The sequence below is a fragment of the Pantherophis guttatus genome, chromosome 2 (genome assembly GCF_059756535.1).
Source record: "Pantherophis guttatus breed Tessera chromosome 2, ASM5975653v1, whole genome shotgun sequence".
In the NCBI taxonomy this organism is placed as follows: Eukaryota; Metazoa; Chordata; class Lepidosauria; order Squamata; family Colubridae; genus Pantherophis; species Pantherophis guttatus.
The window spans coordinates 272,373,853-272,393,182 of record NC_142064.1 but is presented as its reverse complement, the minus strand read 5'-3'; the positions used below and the strand labels follow the sequence as shown (position 1 = coordinate 272,393,182).

The 19,330-nt window shown below is 40.5% G+C and overlaps 1 protein-coding gene across 1 annotated transcript; it reads left to right on the top strand.

The window, feature by feature from the left end:
- The first annotated feature begins 775 nt into the window (after window positions 1-775).
- On the top strand, window positions 776-18,689 carry LOC148115911 (vomeronasal type-2 receptor 26-like). Its single transcript, XM_087885285.1, has 4 exons — window positions 776-987; window positions 5,108-5,399; window positions 16,662-16,788; window positions 17,788-18,689. The coding sequence occupies exons 1-4, from the start codon at window positions 776-778 to the stop codon at window positions 18,687-18,689; spliced, it is 1,533 nt and encodes a 510-aa protein (XP_087741411.1).
- Window positions 18,690-19,330: the final 641 nt, after the last annotated feature.

Below are 19,330 nucleotides of genomic sequence, written 5' to 3'. Positions count from 1 at the left end.
TTAATTGTTCTAACTGTCAGGAAATTTCTTCTTAGAAATTTCTAAGTTGGTTCAAAATCTGTTGGTTGCCATCTGGCTTCTAGTTGCAATTTAAGGTGTTCAGTTTCACCTATAAAATCTTCTCTGGCATATAGCCTGGTCATCTGAAGGAATGCCTGTCTCCTGCGGTCTATACCTGTCCCATATGGTTTGACAGACTCGGCATGCTTGGGGCCCAACAATTAAGCAATGCTAGCTGGTAGAACTCAGGTAGTGGGCCGGTGGTCAAGCTAGATGACCTACAGATCCCTTTCAAGTTCCAACTCATTCATACTATGATTCTAAGAAGTTGGTCAAACTCTTTTACTTCAGTCATTAGAAGTCTGAAGCCATATCTGAGACTTCCTAAGCACCATAGAGTTGTATAGAGTTTAGAGTGATGCTTCTTCTCTTTCAGATTATCAAAATCATAGTTGTTTGCTCATTCCCTTGTGCCAGACTCCGAGGAATGGCCCCCAAAGAGAGGTGGATGTAAACATCAGCCTAAAAAAACAGAGCTCAATACTAGATGAGAAATGCTTAAAGAACCATGATGAGCATTGAAGAGCAAGCATGTTTTGTGCCAATGAATTGCCCCTCTCCCCTTTGAGCATGATGCATTCACAGGACCCCATTTGACTTAGGAAAATGGAGAAACTCTCCAATCCTTGAAAACAACGTGTTGGTTTCTTCTACGATTGGAAGGAAAAAAAAAAAGGAAAAAGCTGCAAGGGAGAGGATTCATTCAGGCAGACAAATGGTCCTCCTGCTTCTCCTTCTCATGCTGCTTCCTCATGCCGCTGATAGGAAAGTCACTTTGAAATGCCTTCTGAATCTGAAGAGGAACGAAGTTGACCCGCTGAATTATTATAAGGGGGGAGATCTTCTTCTGGGTGGGATCATCGGTGTAACGAATGCAGTATTCCGCCCTTACGATTTCAGCAGGACCCCTTCTATAAAGGTTTCTGGGTAGGTCATCTTAGGTACAATGAAACTTTGTTTGCTTGTTTGTTTGTTTGTTTTGCTGGTCTTTGCTAATTTCCAGGCTTGCCATACAACTCAAGGTGTCACTGCACTGTTTCATTGTCATCCATCATCCACTGCTGGATTTTAAATCAGAGAATCAGAGAATAACAGCAATGGAAACTATGGCTTTTGTGTCCATTTTCAGGTTCCTTCTTAGATCAGGTCTCCCCAGTTGGTTGTTCTTGGGTGGTAAGAGTTTGGGGTGCACCAATGCAAAGGTCTCAGCCATACATAGCCTCATATGTTTAGAGGACTCTTTTCAAAGACGATGTCAGCTTTGGAAGCCATATTAACACTAGAAGTTTCCATGCTGCCACCTCCTTTTGTGTGTGTGTGTGTAAAAAGTTTTTTATTTTTTAAACAAACAAACAATACATCATTAATCATTCAGTATGTCATCTGGGTACATATTTTGTGTCCTCTACTTCCTCCTCCATCATTTTCTTACTATATTTCTATCATACCTTTATATTTTCATTTAATTTATTACAACATTCTTTCCAAATTTCTTACATTTATTAATTCATTTTATTTCTCCTTTCTCATCATTTTCTTACTACATTTCTATCTTGCTTTTACATCTTCATTTAATTCACTACAACATTTTTCCCAAAATCTTTTAATTATATTAATGTTCATGTATTTCGCTTCTCTAACCATTGGTAAAATTGCCCCAATACCTTAACATATTCTGATTCTTCCTTTTCTTTAATTGCCAGTGTTAATCTATTCATTTCTGCACATTCCAATATTTTCTTAATTACTTCTCCCTCTGTAGAGATTTTTTCTGCTTTCAAATTTTGTGCAAATACAATCCTCACTGCAGTCATAACATGTATTATCAAATATATATTTTCTTTACTATATTTCTCTGGTAAGATACCCAATAGGAACAATTCAGGTTTTAAGTCAATATGTTGTTGTTTCGTTTCCTCTAATCATATTTGAATTTTAACCCAATAATTTATCGCTTCTGGACATGTCCACCACTTATGATAGTACGATCCTGGTATCTGATGGCATTTCCAACATTTAGCTGATTTATCTTTAAACATTTTTGCCAATTTTTCAGGTGCCATGTACCATCTGTAAAACCATATTAAAGGAAGCCATATTAACACTGGAAGCTTCCACGCTGCCAGCTTCTTGTGCTTGGGAAAGTAGGAGGGAAGACATAATAGCATTCTTCTTTTCAGTCAAGGTCAAGGTGTCCCTGTAACTGGAGGAGGAGTGGTTGCAGTGGTGGCTCAAGTTGGGAAGGATGGTGATTGGGCCATGTGATGGACTGATTTGTTCAGGGGCTGAATTTTGGGGTTTTGATTTTCTGAGAGAAAACTCAGAACTCTCAGATTCAGATTTTCCCAGATGTGCCAGTATACCTACTCTAATAAATGGAAGATTTGAGATGATGCCTGTCTTGAAGTTTTTCATTGGAGTTGGGTTGTTCTGGAATGCTGACATTAACCCTAATCTTAACCCTTTAGTGAAGTGGAGAACAGACATCCACTTTCTTTTACCTTATCTGAACAGAGAAATCTTAACTGAGGTAGCAGAGTCAGTTCCCCCCACCCACATGAACACAAGCCCATAATTTATTGTTAAATGGGAAGCATTATCAATGTGGACCCTAAATTCTGTGTGGGAGATTTGAAAGTGACCTCCCTTTCTTCTGGACCAGAGAAAGTGATGGAGACTTGGGACAGCTGCTTGCCCGTGTCTGACAGCCAGCCTTGCAGAACTAAGAGCAGGGGGTGGACATTTCAACGGAGACGGAGATGCAACCATTAGGACAGCTTTGGAAACACAGGACCTATTTCACAGCTCAGAAGGTGGTGACCTCCCTCCCTAGTCGCAGCTCAGCGAAGTCTAGATTAGCACCTGTCAAAGAAACTCTTTTTTTTCCCACACTATGCTGTAAATATGATATTGATCTATTAGATGTCATTCACCATCCTTTCTGGAAAAGAAGGGACCTGAAAGATCATCTATGATTTTCTGCACCAAGACTTGCACAGAAGAAAGATGCCTGCCACAGTTTTGTGATAAGGAAGTTTTTTGAGAGGGAGGGAGGGAGAGAGAGACAGAGACAGAGATGGAGAGACAGAGAGAGACAGAATATATATAGAAAGAAAAGTATATATATTTCTCTTTAACCAGGTTCTTCCTACATAAACCAAGATTTTTATGCAGCCCTAGTTCAGTGAAATCACAATCCAATTTCTAGGCTTTTTCTTCTGGCAGCCAGCAAACACTCTGCTGCCCATTGGGAGACTAAGGAGATATATATATAGCTGGATTTGGATTGAAATCAGACATCCAGTGAACAAGCAAAAAATGCAAGGGGTGACTGGGTGGAGACAGGAGATTTGCCTAGGTGGAATCCAGGTTTAGAAGTATGGAACAGCAAGCTAAATGCAACAATGCTGAGGCTTGAGAAGTTGTTCTCGGTGTCTTTGCCCAGAGAGGAGGCCAAAAATGAACCAGGTGTGACTCCATCCCAATGCACAATTGAGGTGTGTTATACACTAGAGTCAGCTCTTTTTTCTGGGCTGCCTTTTGGCAACTCTGTGTGCATGGAGTTCAGTCCTCAGCTGTTGAGTCTTAAAAGCCTATCTCTGCTTGGGATTAGATGGGTGGGTGAACTTCAGGATCCAAGAAGCAGGCAAGGAGTTCTGGGGATGTGCTGGATCCCCCTTACCCAAAGTGGAATCATTGTCTTCAACAGTCCTAGCGTCACATCCACCAGGGCTATCATCCCCAGACTTCTTACTTGTCCTCTCCATCAGAGAACATATCCAGTTTCTAGGTGTCCCTACAGGATAATTCAAAGACATTCCAGGCCCGAATCTCCTAACATTGATAATTGCATCTTTTCTGATTTGAAAGAACTCTATTACAATGGTTTTTCCCCCCTGCTTTATAATACATTTCCTTTCTAAATGCTACCTAAAATGCATTTTATTTCATTGTTGTTTTCACTATTCTTTCTACCTTCATAGTTCTTACTCAGAAAGCTCTTTCACACAGGTTTGGGAAAATGATGATTGTGATGATGTTAAACCATGAGGCTGGTTATTTACTACTTTATATGCAGACATGAAGTTTGACATGTTGGCTGGTGAGATTTGCAAGATGTAAATAAATCCTACAGTAGTGGCCAAAATTGTGGAAAACCTTTGGGAAAAGTGTATTTTTGAGGTTTGATAGCTAATAACACCACTTTTTTGGGGGGAGTTTCAAGATAATCATATTCCACTGCTGGAATGGCCTGGGAATAGCCCATCTTGACCCAATTGAAAATCTATGGAGCCGACTAAAGAAACTTGTTAGTCAGAAGCGACCCAGCAATAAAACCCAGCTAATAGAAGCAATCGTTCAATCTTGGTTTCACATTATAACAGCTGCCAAACTAAAAGACTTCGTTCACTCCATGGGAAGAAGTTGTAAGGCTGTAATTCATAAGTCTGTAAGTTTTACCCAACTAAGTATTAACTGACATGGTGATAATTTTTGTATATCTCATTTTTTCTATGGTGATAATTTTTGTATGTCTCGTTTTTTCTATGTGTTTCACTTTTCTTCTTTATACTGTAACTTCTATTCTAATAGCAAATCCTTCATAAAAGTTATTGCATTACATTCTTGATTAAATTATCTTTCCATTGATATATACTTTTATGGTAGTACTCCAAAAAAAAAGTGGTGTTATTAGCTAATTTTAGAAAATACACTTTTCCCAAAAGGTTTCCACAATTTTGGCCACTACTGTATGCAATTAAAGAGGTATTAGCATGAGATCTCATTCATTCATTCATTCATTCATATGTTGCAATTACAAAAAAATAATAATAATCTTAAAACAACTTAAACAGTAGAAGCATGCAGATTAAATGGACATAGGAGAAAGATACCTGACCACTGAGCAATACAGCCAGGAAGTGGCTAATAGGGTTGAGGACATTTTGATCTCTGAAGTGAGGATGTTCCATAGAGCAGGGGCCACTGCAGAAAAAATCTGTAATGATTAATCATTAATGGTGGTGTAAAATGTATATATTTGCAGAAAAGCACCCCTGTTTCGCTGGAAAGTTCTCTCCTTCCTGCTTACCTTCTGGGAGATCAATCAGGATCTCCAGCTCTTACCCAACATCTCCCTGGGCTACAACCTCCATGACAACCATTTCCACCCAATCATGACTTCAGATGCCTTGCTAGATTTGCTATCTACTGGAGAGGCAAATATTCCAAACTACAGATGTGGAAGTCATAACAGACCATTAGTAGTTTTGGATGGGTCCAGTGCTGATATCTCCATCCAGATACCAAATATGCAGGACATTTATAAAATTCCACAGGTTTGTATGTGTCTCTCGGTGTGTATGTGTTTGTGGGATCTAAATCTACTCTGAATCCTCCATGGATCTCAAGGTCAGCTGTTGATCATGGAAATATGGAGCTTATTGCAATCCGAGTGGCTCTGGAACCATACAGAGAGCTAAAGGTTAAGATAGCTAGATCTAAAATACTCTTCTAGTTATGTCCCTCCTATTTAGATAGATATACAGATTAACAGAGTTGGAAGGGAACTTGTAGGTCATCTAGTCCAACCGCAATCGGTTTCCATCCATTATTCCTTGTCTGGTCTTTGGGTGCTTTGGAAAATAGCTCCTCTCTGTGGCAGCCCCTCTAATATTGGAAGACTGCTATCATGTCTCCCCTGGTCCTTCACTAGATTAGCCATGCTGAGTACTTGCAACTGTTCATTGTAGGTTTTAGCCTCCAGTCCCCTAATCATATTGGTTGCTCTTTTCTGCACTTTTTCTAGAGTCTCAACATCTTTTTTACAGTGTGGTGATCAAAACTGGATGCAATATTCTAGGTGTGGACTTACTAAGGCTTTATAGAGGCGTATTAGTTACTCACTTGATCTTGATTGTATCCCTGTTAAGACTATTTAGGATTGCATTGGCTTTTTTGGCTGCCACCGCACACTGTTGGCTCATATTTAGCTGGTTGTCCACTAAGACTCCAAGATCCTTCTCAGAGTTACTGCTATTAAGCCTGGTTTCAGCCAGTCTATAAGTGTACTTTTGGTTTTCTTACCTAAGTGTAGGACTTTACTTTTCTCTACATTGAATTCCATTTTGTTAGATAGGGCCTAGTGTTCAAGTCTTGTCAAGATCCATCTAGATCTTGCGCCTATCATCCAGGGTGTTGGCTATTCCTGCCAGTTTAGTATCATCCTCAAATTTGGTAAGTCTCGCTTCTATTCCCTCATTTAAGTCATTTATGAAGATATTGAAGAGTACTGGGCATTTGAGTATTTGTGGAAGAAACATCTCAACCTCAAGGTTTTGTGGGAGGAGGTGCAACCTATGAATAGACTATCTCCGTGATGGCGGAACCTATGACATGCTTGCCACAGGTGGCATCCAGCACCCTCTCTGTGGACATGCGAGCCGTCACCCGAGTTCAGCTCTGCCATGCATGCACGCGCCCCTTCCCACTGGCCAGCTGGAGTGGTATTTCCCCATGTGCGCATTGCATTTTGGGGGTGCGGGGGGCCACGTGTGCATGCATGGGGGTGCATGTGGGAGCACATGCGGGGGCGCACACATGAATGCATGGGGGCTGGGGCACATGTGGGGGCATGTGCATGCATGGGAGTGCATTGGTGGGGCCTGAGCATGCATTGCATTTTGGGGGTGCATGCATCCATGGGCTTTGGGCACTCAGTCCGGAAAAGGTTAGCCATCACTGGAGTATCTATGCAAACTACCTCCTGAAAATAATCTACCCAGAAATATCGAGGTGCCTTCCACTATTGTATAAGAAACATCATTTTTTTTTACCATAAATTTCAGCTGCTATTATTTTGGCTTGAATTTGACTCAGCATATAACCCACACTTCTTTTTTTCCAGATCAGTTATACATTTCTTTCAGAGGTTCAGAGTGATAAATCCCTCTTCCCTTTTTTCTACCGAATGGTCCCCAGAGAAGGAGCTCAATACCCCACAATTATCAAACTGCTCCAGCATTTCAGGTGGACGATGGTTAGTCTAGTTGCACCAGACTCTGATGGTGGGGAGAGGTTCATGAGAAGTTTGACTCCTCTGCTTGTCCGGAATGGCATTTGTGTTGTTTTATCCCAAAGCATCCCTGCGGCTGTCAATGAAGTACGCATTGATCCTTTTCAATTCTGCAAATGGACACAAGTCAACGTCTTTGTTTATTTTGCAGCGATTGATACCTTCATAGTGGGAATAATGATTACGCAGAAGATATTTGAATTCTGCACAAAAGCCACACTTGGGAAAGTCTGGCTCACTTCAGCTATGTGGGATATTACTTTCGATTTACAGTATAATTCACAGATTATTCCATTCATCTATGGCTATATTTCCTTCTTGATCCAGAATGACAGAAATGCCAAAAATAAAGATTTTAGATTTATTTATTATTCTACCATAGACTTTATGGACAAAGTGTTTCCTTGTTCCTATTCCAAGCATGGCTTGTCTGTGAAAGGCTGGACAAGATGCTCAGAGAAAGAGAACTCAAAAGCTCTGCCCCAAGAAGAGATTGAAACAATCCTGTCTCTCGACAGCTACATCATTTATCGCTCCATCTGGAGCGTGGCCAGAGCCTTAAGTGCTGCATATTCATCCAGATCCAAGAGGAAAGTAAAGGATGATAAAGATCAATTGACTGTTCTGGAATTGCAGCCATGGCAGGTATTACCTTCTGTCTAACCCTGTGCTACCACTCTTTTCTATTTTTTTTTTTTAAAAAACTGGTTCATTATTTCATTGAGAGATTCAGCTTTCCTGATTCTAGCTGAACCTGATTCTGGTTCAGATTTTCTGAACCCTATCTGCATGCATTATCCCCTTTTCCGTCTATCTCTCTTTCCAGCTTCTATTAATTTGCTTCTACTTTAGTTTTTCAGCTCTTGATTAAAATTTTAATACAGAGAGTTAGCTTCTTCTGTTCTCCTCTCCTCTTTGCATTGTTGGAATTTCTTGTGATTTTCTTGTAATATCCTGTTTTTAATGTTACACTTTTTAACATCATCACATCATCCATCCTGAGCTCTTTTTTTCCATTAATTTATCTTTATTGAACTTTGCTCTTAAATTGGATTTCTTTACCCTGAAATCCAGGAACGACATGAATTTGAATTCATTCAGGTTTAGAATAAATTTACTGAATTGATATTTTTGCCAATGCCATGGAGTTTATTAGTATTTGTTGTTTGAACTTCTAAGATAAGTGATTTCTATGTTCTACGTTAGTAACTAAAATCATGAACTCCAAAATAAGAAAGCTTTTTTCCCCAATACTCCCGTGACTCTAATTTTTCAACTTCCCTATGGATTTTTTTTATAAAATTGGATTACACATTATTCCACTTTATTGGTTCCTTCCTCCATCTTACAGATTAACAGAGTTGGAAGGGACCTTGTAGGTCATCTAGTCCAACCCCTGCCCAAGCAGGAGACCCTACACCCATTTTGAACAAATGGCAGCCCAATCTCTTCTTGAAAGTCACAAGTGATGAAGCTCCCACAACTTCCGAAGGCAACTTCTGTTCCACTGGTTGATTGTTCTCACTGTCAGAAAATTTCTCCTTATTTCCAGGTTAAATCTCTCCTTGTTCAGTTTCCATCCATTATTCCTTGTCTGGCCTTCAGGTGCTTTAGAAAATAGCTTGACCCCTTCCTCTCTGTGGCAGCCCCTCAAATATTGGAAGACTGCTATCATGTCTCCCCTGGTCCTTCTCTTCACTAGACTAGCCATGCCAAGTTTCTGCAACCGTTCTTCGTATGTATCTCCAGTCCCCTAATCATCCTGGTTGCTCTTCTCTGCACTTTTTCTAGAGTCTCAACATCTTTTTTATAGTGTGTTGACCAAAACTGGATGCAGTACTCTAGGTGTGGTCTTACTGAGGCTTTATAGAGTGGTATTAGTACCTCACTTGATCTTGATTGCATCCCTCTGTAAATGCAATTTAGGATTGCATTGGCTTTTTTGCCCACCGCTGCACACTGCATCTTCAGAAGGGGAAAGTGTTCAAGAAGCAAGTGAGGCATTTCCTGGAAGGACTGATGGTCCCACAAGTGCTGACCTTCATCATTGTCAGGACTGTTGTAGTCAATTTAAGATCTCATATAAGAATCATAATCATTATTTGTCAAGCATATATGAGATAACATGTAAAAATATAAACATAATTTGAATACATATAAAGAGTAAGTAAAAAGGAATATTAGGACAGGGACGGTAGGCACACTGGTGCACTTATGCACGCCCCTTACAGATCTCTTAGGAATGGGGAGAGGTCAACAGTAGACAGTCTAAGGTTAAAGTTTTGGGGGTTTGGGGAAGAAACTAGTAGTGCATTCCAGGCATTGACCACTCTGTTACTGAAGTCATATTTTCTTCAATCCAGTTTGGAGAGGTTTACATTGAGTTTGTATCTATTATTTGCTCGTGTATTGTTGTGGTTGAAGCTGAAGTAGTCATTGACAGGTAGGATATTGTAGCAGATAATTTTATGTACTACGCTTATGTCAGACTTAAGTTGGCATAGTTCTAAGTTGTCTAAGCCTAAAATTTCAAGTCTGGTGGCATAAGATATTGAGTTGAGAGCAGAGGAGTGACAAACTCTTCTTGTGAAATATCTCTGGACTCTCTCAATTGTATTAATGTCCAATATGAAGTGCAGGTTCCAGACAGATGAGCTGTATTCAAAAATTGGTCTAGCAAATGTTTTGTACTAACTACTAGTTAGTAGTTCAACATTACCAGAGAAGAAGCTATGCAAGATTAGGTTAACAACTCTTCATGCCTTTTTGGCAATGTTGTTACAATGGCCTCTGGCACTTAGATCCTTAGAAATGAGTACTCTGTCCTTGACAGAGTGAGTAACCTGAATAAAGGCATTGATTGCGTCAATTGCACCTTTACAGAAATCCCTTCTAATAATAAGCACTATTTTAAGTATCTATCTGGAACTTTGGAATTATTAAGAATTACAATATCAGTATTCCTGTCCTGTTTTCTGTGTTCTTACCCTCATCTTTGTTATTTCAGCTTCATCATTTCCTGCAAAACCTTTTCAAGCTTTACAATAACTCATTGGATAGATTATATCTGGATCAGAGTGGAGAGCTGGCTGCTGATCTTGATATCATGTGTTCAGTCCAGTTTCCCAACAAGTCAATTTTCTGGACAAAATTTGGGAGCCTAGCAAGACAAGGATCAGAAGAAGCCATGTTTACTGTTGACCAGGATGCAATGGCATCCCCCAAATGGCTCAACCAGGTGAAGCATATCTTTCTTCCCCATTCTTTAAAACTGCACAAGAAGGCCACAACTGCTCTCTAGAAGTTTTGACTCTAATGACATGACTTTCAGGATTGATTCTGCTGCTCTGCCTTCCCTTCTGGCACTCCAGTGAATTAGAGAGGTGTCTGCCTGAAAAAAGTGGGATGCAGTGGCTCAGTGGCCAAGACGCTGAGCTTGTCAATCAATAGGGACCACTTTTGGTGAGAAGGTAATAGCGTTCCATGAGCCTTTGGCATTTAGTCATGACCATGGAGACGTCTACGAACAGCACTGGCTCTTTGGCTTTGAAACTAAGATGAGCACCACCCCCTAGAGTTGGGAACAACTAGAACATATGTGCGAGGGGAACTTTTACCTTTACCTGCCTGAATTTATTTTATTTTATTTTATTTTTATTTTATTTTATATTGGATTTCTATACCGCCCTTCTCCCTGAGGACTCAGGGCGGTGTACAGCCAGATTAAAAAACATGCAGAACAAATATTAAAAACAATTAAAAGATATATAAATTTGGCCCAATTAAAACACATTTACCAATTAAAAATGTTTAAAACATTTAAAAACAGTTAAAAATTTCATCTTGTTTAAATAAATGGGTTTTAAGGGCGCGACGGAAGGCACTGAGGTCTTGGATTCTCCTTATCTCTGGGGGGAGCTGATTCCAGAGGGTAGGTGCCCCCACAGAGAAGGCTCTCCCCCTGGGGGTCACCAGCCTACATTGTCTGGCTGATGGCACCCCGAGGAGGCCCTCTCTGTGGAAGCGCACGGGTCGATGGGAGGTCGTTGGTAGCAGCAGGCGGTCTCGAAGATAGCTAGGCCCTACCCCATGGAGCGCTTGGAATTACTTCCAAGAGTTCTTGCTCTGAACTTACAAATGTTTCAGACTCCTTTGCCTTGAGAACCATATTTCCAGGGGCGAAATGCTCCCCTGTTCGGGGACCAGATCACCGAACAGTTCGGACCAGATCACCTGATCTGGTAGCGATGGCAGTGAGTGGTTCGAAGAATCGCTGTGCCCCCCCCCACCCCCAATGCCTAGCTGAGTTGTGCGATCATCAGAGGCTGTTTTTTTTCAAAAGCATTTTTTCTACAACCTCTTTGGTCGAAAAAATGTTTTTAAAAGTAAAAAAAAAAAAAAGCCTCTGATGATTGTGCAGTTCAGCTGGGATTGTCAGAGGCTTTTAAAAGCATTTTTTTTCTACAACCTCAAAAGCTAAAAAAAAAAAAAAGTTGGCCACACCCACCCAGTCACATTACCCCCACACACACCAAGCCACGCCCACAGAACCGGTAGTAACAAATTTTACATTTCACCACTGCATATTTCCATCTGTACAATTCCTGCCAGGGGCCCTGCAGATGGTGCTATAATCCATCTCTGTCCAGCAAAGTCTGGGTCAACTTTGACAGAGCCACCAGGTGGCTATCAGAAGTAACAAGGATACACCCAACGAACAGAGGACAAAATAATTTTAAAAAATATATAACTTTTTGCTTAGTATTGAATTAGAAGAAGAGCAAGTAAAAGAAACAATGATTTGCATGAGCAAAAAATTGTGGATACTCAATTGAGCTTGATAGATGGCAACAGTTATGGGAAAGGAACTGTAAACTAACAATGTTGACTGCATATAAAGAGAATCAATATAAAATGTTTTACAGATGGTATATGCCTCCTGAAAAAAACTCTTATTATCTTATTATCATATGTGGTGGACTTGTCCAAAAGCTAAAGATTATTGGAGCAGAATTAAGATATGGATAGAAGAAATGACACAACAACATATTGATTTAAAATCTGAGTTGTTCCTACTGGGTATCCTACCAGAGAAAATTAGTAAAGAAAATATATATTTGATTATACATACAATAACTCCAGCAAGAATAGTATTTGCACAAAGATGGAAAGCAGAGAAAATCCCTTTAGAAGGGGAAGTAATTAAAAAAATTTTGGACTGCACAGAGATGAATAGATTAACTTTAATGATTAAAGAGAAAGAGGATACAGAATATTTTAAGATATGGGGAAAATTTTAGGATTGGATAGAAAAAGAATTTGATAAGCAAACAGGAGAAAGTTGCATTAAATATATGTATTTTGGGGGAAATATTGAAATAGAGAAATGGGATTTATTAAGGAAGAAATAAGAAGAGGAGAAGTAACAAAAAGAAGAAGTCACCAATATATATATATATATATATATATATATATATATATATATATATATATATATATATATATATATATATATATATATATATATATATATATATATATATATATATATATATATATATATGTTTTCTGAGGTTTTCGCGGGTGTTTGTATGTAGGTCTTTGGTTATTCAGGTTTTCTCCCGCGTAAAATTGGAGGTTTCTTGGCAACGTTTCGATGAAGTCTCATTCGTCATCTTCAGGCTGGTGTCTTCAGCTTCGTGCTTCTAGGAGCAATGTGTGTGATCGCAGCTGTTTCTTCCTTTTAACTGCCAGTGGAGGTGTGAACTGATTGGGTGGGAGCTTGGCTGTGTTCTGATTGGGTGGAGGTGTGTTCTGATTGGTTGGGGGTTTGGCTGTGCTCTGATTGGATGGGGGGTTGGCTGTGCTCTGATTGGATGGGGGTATGTTCTGTTTAGGTGGGGGCTTGGTTGTGCTCGGGTTAGTCTGAGTTGCAGGGGGATTTGAGCTGGTGAGCTGCGTTGCTGTTGTTTGGCTTAGCGTTTGTGGTTGTGCCACATCTTCATGGTGGATATCAGTTTGCTTTATGTATGGATTGGAGGGGTTTAAAGTGGCTAATGATGCAGCTGTGGTCTGGCTTCTGGTTTGTGGTCATGCCTCATCGGTGTGGGTTTGCTTTTTGCGTGGATGTGTGGTGGTGACATCCTGTGTGGTTTTCGTGAGTGTGGGTCTGGTGTCATTCCTTGTGTTAGGGACTCATTTGTCAATAAGGGCGGGTTTCCAGATGGCTGGTAGGCGGGAGGTATCATCTTGTTTATTCATGCTGTGTGGGCATTTTTCTATCTCTATGGCTTCTCTGATTATTCTGTTGTTAAAGTGTTCAGTTTTGGCGATAGTTCTGGTCTTTTTAAAGTCAATATCATGTCCTGTGGCTTTAAGGTGTTGGACCAGGGAAGAAGTTGGTTCCTCTTTTCTGACTGAGTTCTTGTGTTCTTCAATGCGTGCACTTATTCTTCTGTTGTTTTGTCCAATGTATGTGGTGGGGCAGGCGGTGCATGGGATTTCATATACTCCTTGATTTTCTAACTCAATTTTGTCTTTGGGGTTTCTTAGGATGGTGGATATTTTTCGGTTTTGTGCAGAATGCTGTCTTGATGTTGTGTTTGTTGAGGATCTTGCTGATTCTGTCTGTGGTGCCTTTTATGTATGGGAGAAGGGCTTTGCCGTTTTCTTGTTCTCTGTCTTGGATTTTAGTGGGGGGTGTCTTTTTGGATTAGGTTGATAATCTTATCTCTTTGGAATCTGTTGGATGTTAGTACGTTAGTGAGAGTGTGTAGTTCGGTTTTTAGATGTTGTTCGTCAGCTAAGCATTTTGTTCTGGAGATGAGTGTCTTGCTACGGAGTTGATCTGTGCTGGGTGGTGGTGTGAGAGTGCGTGCAGATAGCAGTTTGTGTGTGTTTTCTTCTGGTAGATGGTGTGTCCTAGGGAGCCATTGGATTTCTTGTAGACTAAGACATCCAGGAAGGGGAGTTGGTTATTAGCTTCTGTTTCCATGGTGAACTGTGTTTTGGGGTGTAGGCTGTTGAGGGGTGTGAGGAAGTTGTCCAGTTTTTCTTTCCCATGTGGCCAGATTATGAAGGTGTCATTTACATATCTGAGCCAGAGTTTGGGTTTGTGATCAGATTTTTCTAGAGCTTGGGTTTCAAAGTGCTCCATGTAGAGGTTTGCAATGACAGGTGAGAAGGGTGATCCCATGGCTGCTCCTTCTATTTGTTTGTATTTTTGTCCATTATAGATGAAGTATGTGTTGGATAGGCAGTGGTTGGTCAGATCTAAGATGTGCTTGGGGCGGGGGTTTATATTTGTTTTGGATAACTGTCAAGGCTTCTTTGATTGGCACTTGGGTGAAGAGGGATATGACATTGAAGCTCACGAGTAGGTTGCTGGGCTGTAAGTTTTGTTTCTTTATGATCTCTATGACCTGGAATGAGTTTTTTACGTGTGAGGTGAGGGCTGTAGAGCTATGTATCTGAGCCAAACTCAGAATGTGTGTGTGTGTGTGTGTGTGTGTGTGTGTGTGTGTGTGTGTTTTCTGAGGTTTTTGTGGGTGTTTGTATGTAGGTCTTTGGTTATTCAGGTTTTCTCCCGCGTAAAATTGAAAGTGTCTTGGCAACGTTTCGACGAAGTCTCATTCGTCATCTTCAGGCTGGTGTTTTCGGCTTCGTGCTTCTAGGAGCAATGTGTGATCGCAGCTGTTTCTTCCTTTTAACTGCCAGCGGGGGTGTGAACTGATTGGGTGGGAGCTTGGCTGTGTTCTGATTGGATGAGGGGTTGGCTGTGCTTTGATTGGCTGGGGGTGTGTTCTGTTTGGGTGGGGGCTTGGTTGTGCTCGGGTTAGTCTGAGTTGCAGGGGGATTTGAGCTGGTGAGCTGTGTTGCTGTTGTTTGGCTTCACGTTCGTGGTCGTGCTACCTCTTCATGGTGGGTGTCAGTTTGCTTCATGTATGGATTGTATGTACACATTGCTTCTAGAAGCATGAAGCTGAAAACACCAGCCCGAAGATGACGAATGAGACTTTGTCGAAATGCCGCCAAGACACTTCCAATTTCACATGGGAGAAAACCCGAATAACCAAAGACCTACATACAAACACCCGCGAAAACCTCAGAAAACATGTGTGTCTGTCTGTGTGTGTGTGTTTTTTTTTTTCCTCTAGCCAGGTTTTTCCTACGTAACCAAGGTTTTTCTGCAGCCCTAGCTCAGTGGAATCACATCCACTCGATTCTGGGCTTTTTTCTTTCTGGCAGCCAGCAAGCTCTTGCTGCCTGGTGAGAGACTTTTATAGATCTATTTCTGGCTCATTAGCCATCATCAGTAAGCCACACCCAGAAATAGCTATTTGAGTCTCCCAAATTGCAGCACAGAGTTGTTGCTTTTCAGCAGGATACAAAAAGCCCAGAAACTTGTGAATGAGATTTCACAGAACTAGGGCTGTGGAACAACTTAGCTTACGTAGGTAGAACCTGGCTAGAAAGAATATGCACATAAAAGCCTACAAAAAAGAAAAAGACACATTGTACCTTTACAGTGAGGATACTTGAGAAGAGGGTGTGGCTCATTGATGACACCTTATAAGGCAGAAATAGCTATTTGAGTCTCCCAAATTGTTGGTCCGTCCAATATATGTTGATGGGCAGGAAGCACATCATTATACGATAAGCACATCACAGAATTATATACACTAACTAATGTACTGACATCAAATGGGTTCTGTAAAAATAAAATCATCAGTATGATCCAACATGCAACACCTAGACAGAAGAAAAAACAACAAGAGGAACAAAACAATGGGAAAGCCATCTTGCCCTATATAAAAGGAACAACAGATAAAATTAGCAAAGTACTGCATAGACACAACATCAAAACCATATTTTGCACAGATAGAAAGATATCGTCCATTCTGAGAAACCCTAAAGACAAAATAGAATTAGAAGATCAAGGCATATACAAAATCCTGTGTGCTTCCTGCCCATCAACATATATTGGACGGACCAACAGAAGAATGAGTGTGCGCATCGAGGAACACAAAAACTCAATACAAAAGCAAGAACACACATCATCATCAGTTCAACACATAAACACAACAGGACATAATATTAATTTTAATAACACAAAAACAGTTGCAAAAATAGAACATCTCAATGGCAGAATAATCAGAGAGGCCATTGAAATAGAGAAAAGACCATATTGCATGAATAAACGTGATGACACTTCCTGTCTGCCTACTATTTGGAAACCTGCTCTCATAGATAGACGAATCTTAACACAAAATATAAAACATAGATCAAGGGTTCATCAAAAGGCTTGTATTGCCACAAGTTCCAGCCAAATCACATTCCAGCCAGCCACAAAGATGAAGCCCTGCCACCTGGTGGAGAAAAACCGACCATACACCCAAAGCTAAGCCAATAAACACAGACTGGGACTCCCTGATGATGGCAGATGAGATTCTGTCGAAACGTCGCTTCTACCCTTTTAGGGATATGTTAACAATTACACGGTAATATTCCTTCTATTTTCCTTTAGTCTCTCCCTAAATCCAAGTGTGTAGAGAGTTGCCATCCAGGATTTGTCAAGGTACCTCGGGAAGGGGAATTCCTTTGCTGCTACGATTGTGTTCCTTGTGGAGAAGGGACCATCTCCACTCAGGAAGGTAAGTAGCTCTGAAAGAGAAGTAATGTGAGGCCTGGAAGCCATATTTTGTATTAGGCCTTCAGACCTGCTATGTTTACTACTGTGGGAAACTGGGAGGGGGGATTGTATGGAGCAGGGGTGATATATATTCATAATAACATTCCTTTCTCAAGAAGTCAAGGACAACTTGTCCTGCACCTGGAAAGCTGGAATTGGGAGCCATCTCCAGTTGGAATGATGTTTGATTGGGCCATGTGATGGACTTGTGGGTGTTGGGCAGGGATTTGAACTTTTCTTTGGGTGGGGAAAACCTGGAAATTTTTAGATTCGGGTTTTCCCAGATGTGCCAATATGACATCTCTAATAAAATGGAACTTTGAAGAACTTCAAGACTTGGAGTTTTCTTTTGTTGGGGGTGTTACTTGGAACCCTGACAAGTACCACCAGTGGGAGTGGTCACTGTAGTCTCTCACAGTGTTCAGTGGGAGAGTCTGATTTCTCAGTCGGAGGTCTTCAATTTTTGGCCTTAAAATCCAGAACTAGCTTCATAAATTGTCTTAAGATCCAGAACTAGCTTCATAAATTGTGAGAAATCATCTGGGAGCAAGACGGCTCTTCATCCAGTCCCTCTTTTTTCCTTTGATCACTTTTGCAGTATTGCTAAAAGAGAAATGAGGGCCTTTAAATGAAAAAGAATATAATTTTGCACATTCAGTGCTGATATTATTTCAGGAAGGATTGTCCACAAATTCAAGAGGGCATATTTGGAGAAAAGTGCTAAAAACAGAGTCGCATGAAAAATAATATTTTGAAGTAGATAAGGTTTTTCAGGAAAGGGCAGCTCTGGATGAAATTGATTGCTCAGAAAATATAAAAAACAAAATCTATGGAATTGACCAATTTTACATGATACATTTATGGAAGAGATGATAATGGTGGACAAGGTAAACAGAAGGAGAAAGGGCCAACATTTCAGGAAGTGGATAAATCACATTTATCTCATCTCTCTTATTTGCAGATGCAAAAGTGTGCATCAAATGTCCAGAGGATCAGCATCCAAATGAGAAACGAGACCAGTGCATCACCAAGATCATAACCTTTTTATCATACAGAGAACCTCTGGGCATAATCCTGTCTTCCTTTGTCCTCTTCTTGTCTTTAGCCACACTGCTTGTCTTAACAATCTTTATAAAACACTTGGAAACTCCACTAGTCAAGGCCAACAACCGAAACCTCTCGTATATCCTCCTCATCTCTTTGTTGTTCTCCTTCCTGACCTCCTTTCTCTTCATTGGCCAGCCAAGGAAAGCCACTTGTCTTCTCCGTCAAACTGTTTTCAGCATCATCTTCTCAACTGCTGTCTCCTCAGTCTTGGCCAAGACAATCACAGTAGTGTTGGCCTTCCTGGCCACAAAACCAGGCAACACCATGAAGAGGTGGTTGGGGAAGACTCTGGCCAACTCCCTTGTCCTTTCTTGTTCTGGGATTCAAACTCTCATTTGCTCCATCTGGTTAGGAGTATCTCACCCCTTCCCTGACTCTGACCTGCATTCTCTACCTGGAGTAATCATCCTGCAATGCAATGAAGGGTCTGTTACCATGTTTTATGTAGCCCTGGGCTACATGGGTTTCCTGGCTGGCATCTGCTTTATTGTGGCTTTCCTGGCCAGGAATCTCCCTGGGACCTTCAACGAAGCCCAGCTGATCACCTTCAGCATGCTGGTCTTCTGCAGTGTCTGGGTCTCTTTTGTACCCACCTATTTGAGCACCAAGGGGAAATACATGGTGGCTGTGCAGGTCTTCTCCATCTTGGCATCTGGTGCAGGGCTACTGGGTTGCATCTTCATCCCTAAGCGCTATATAATTATCCTGAGGCCAGATCTCAACACAAAGGAGCAGCTTATATTAAAAGTAAAATAAGAATGCTGGGGATGAATTTTTTTGTATTTTAAGATGATAATTTAATTTCTTCATGACAAAACAATTTTATTTTGTATTTTACATTTTAAAAACTCAACTTCCATCTTTTTCTCTACTATTCTGTGTTAGATTTGAGTTATGGTGATAAAAATGAAATAGAGGCCTCTTCCAAATGATGTTTTACAAACATAAGCCTCAAAATATATTACTCTGTATTATAATGATTTTGGCTTTTATTCCCAAATATGCTTACTTTTCCTCAATCTTTTCTTTCTACTTTATTTACAATTCAGTGATCTCTTTTCACCTTATAGCTTCAATACACAGTCATTCAAAAGCACAAGAATGCATGATAATATCTGGACATTTTTTTCTGATCAGTAAAACTAAATGAAATTAAACAAGGAAAATAAAATCAATAAAATGAAAATAGGTCATATTGTATCTGACTAGTGGTGAAATGTAAAGTTTGTTACTACCGGTTCTGTGGGTGTGGCTTGGTGGTGGTGGTGGGGTTAATATGACAGAGTGGGCGTGGCCAACTTTTTTTTATTTTACTTTTAAAACCATTTTTTCTACAACTTCTTCGGCTGAAGAGGTTGTAAAAAAAAAATGCTTTTAGAAGCCTCTGATGACCCCAG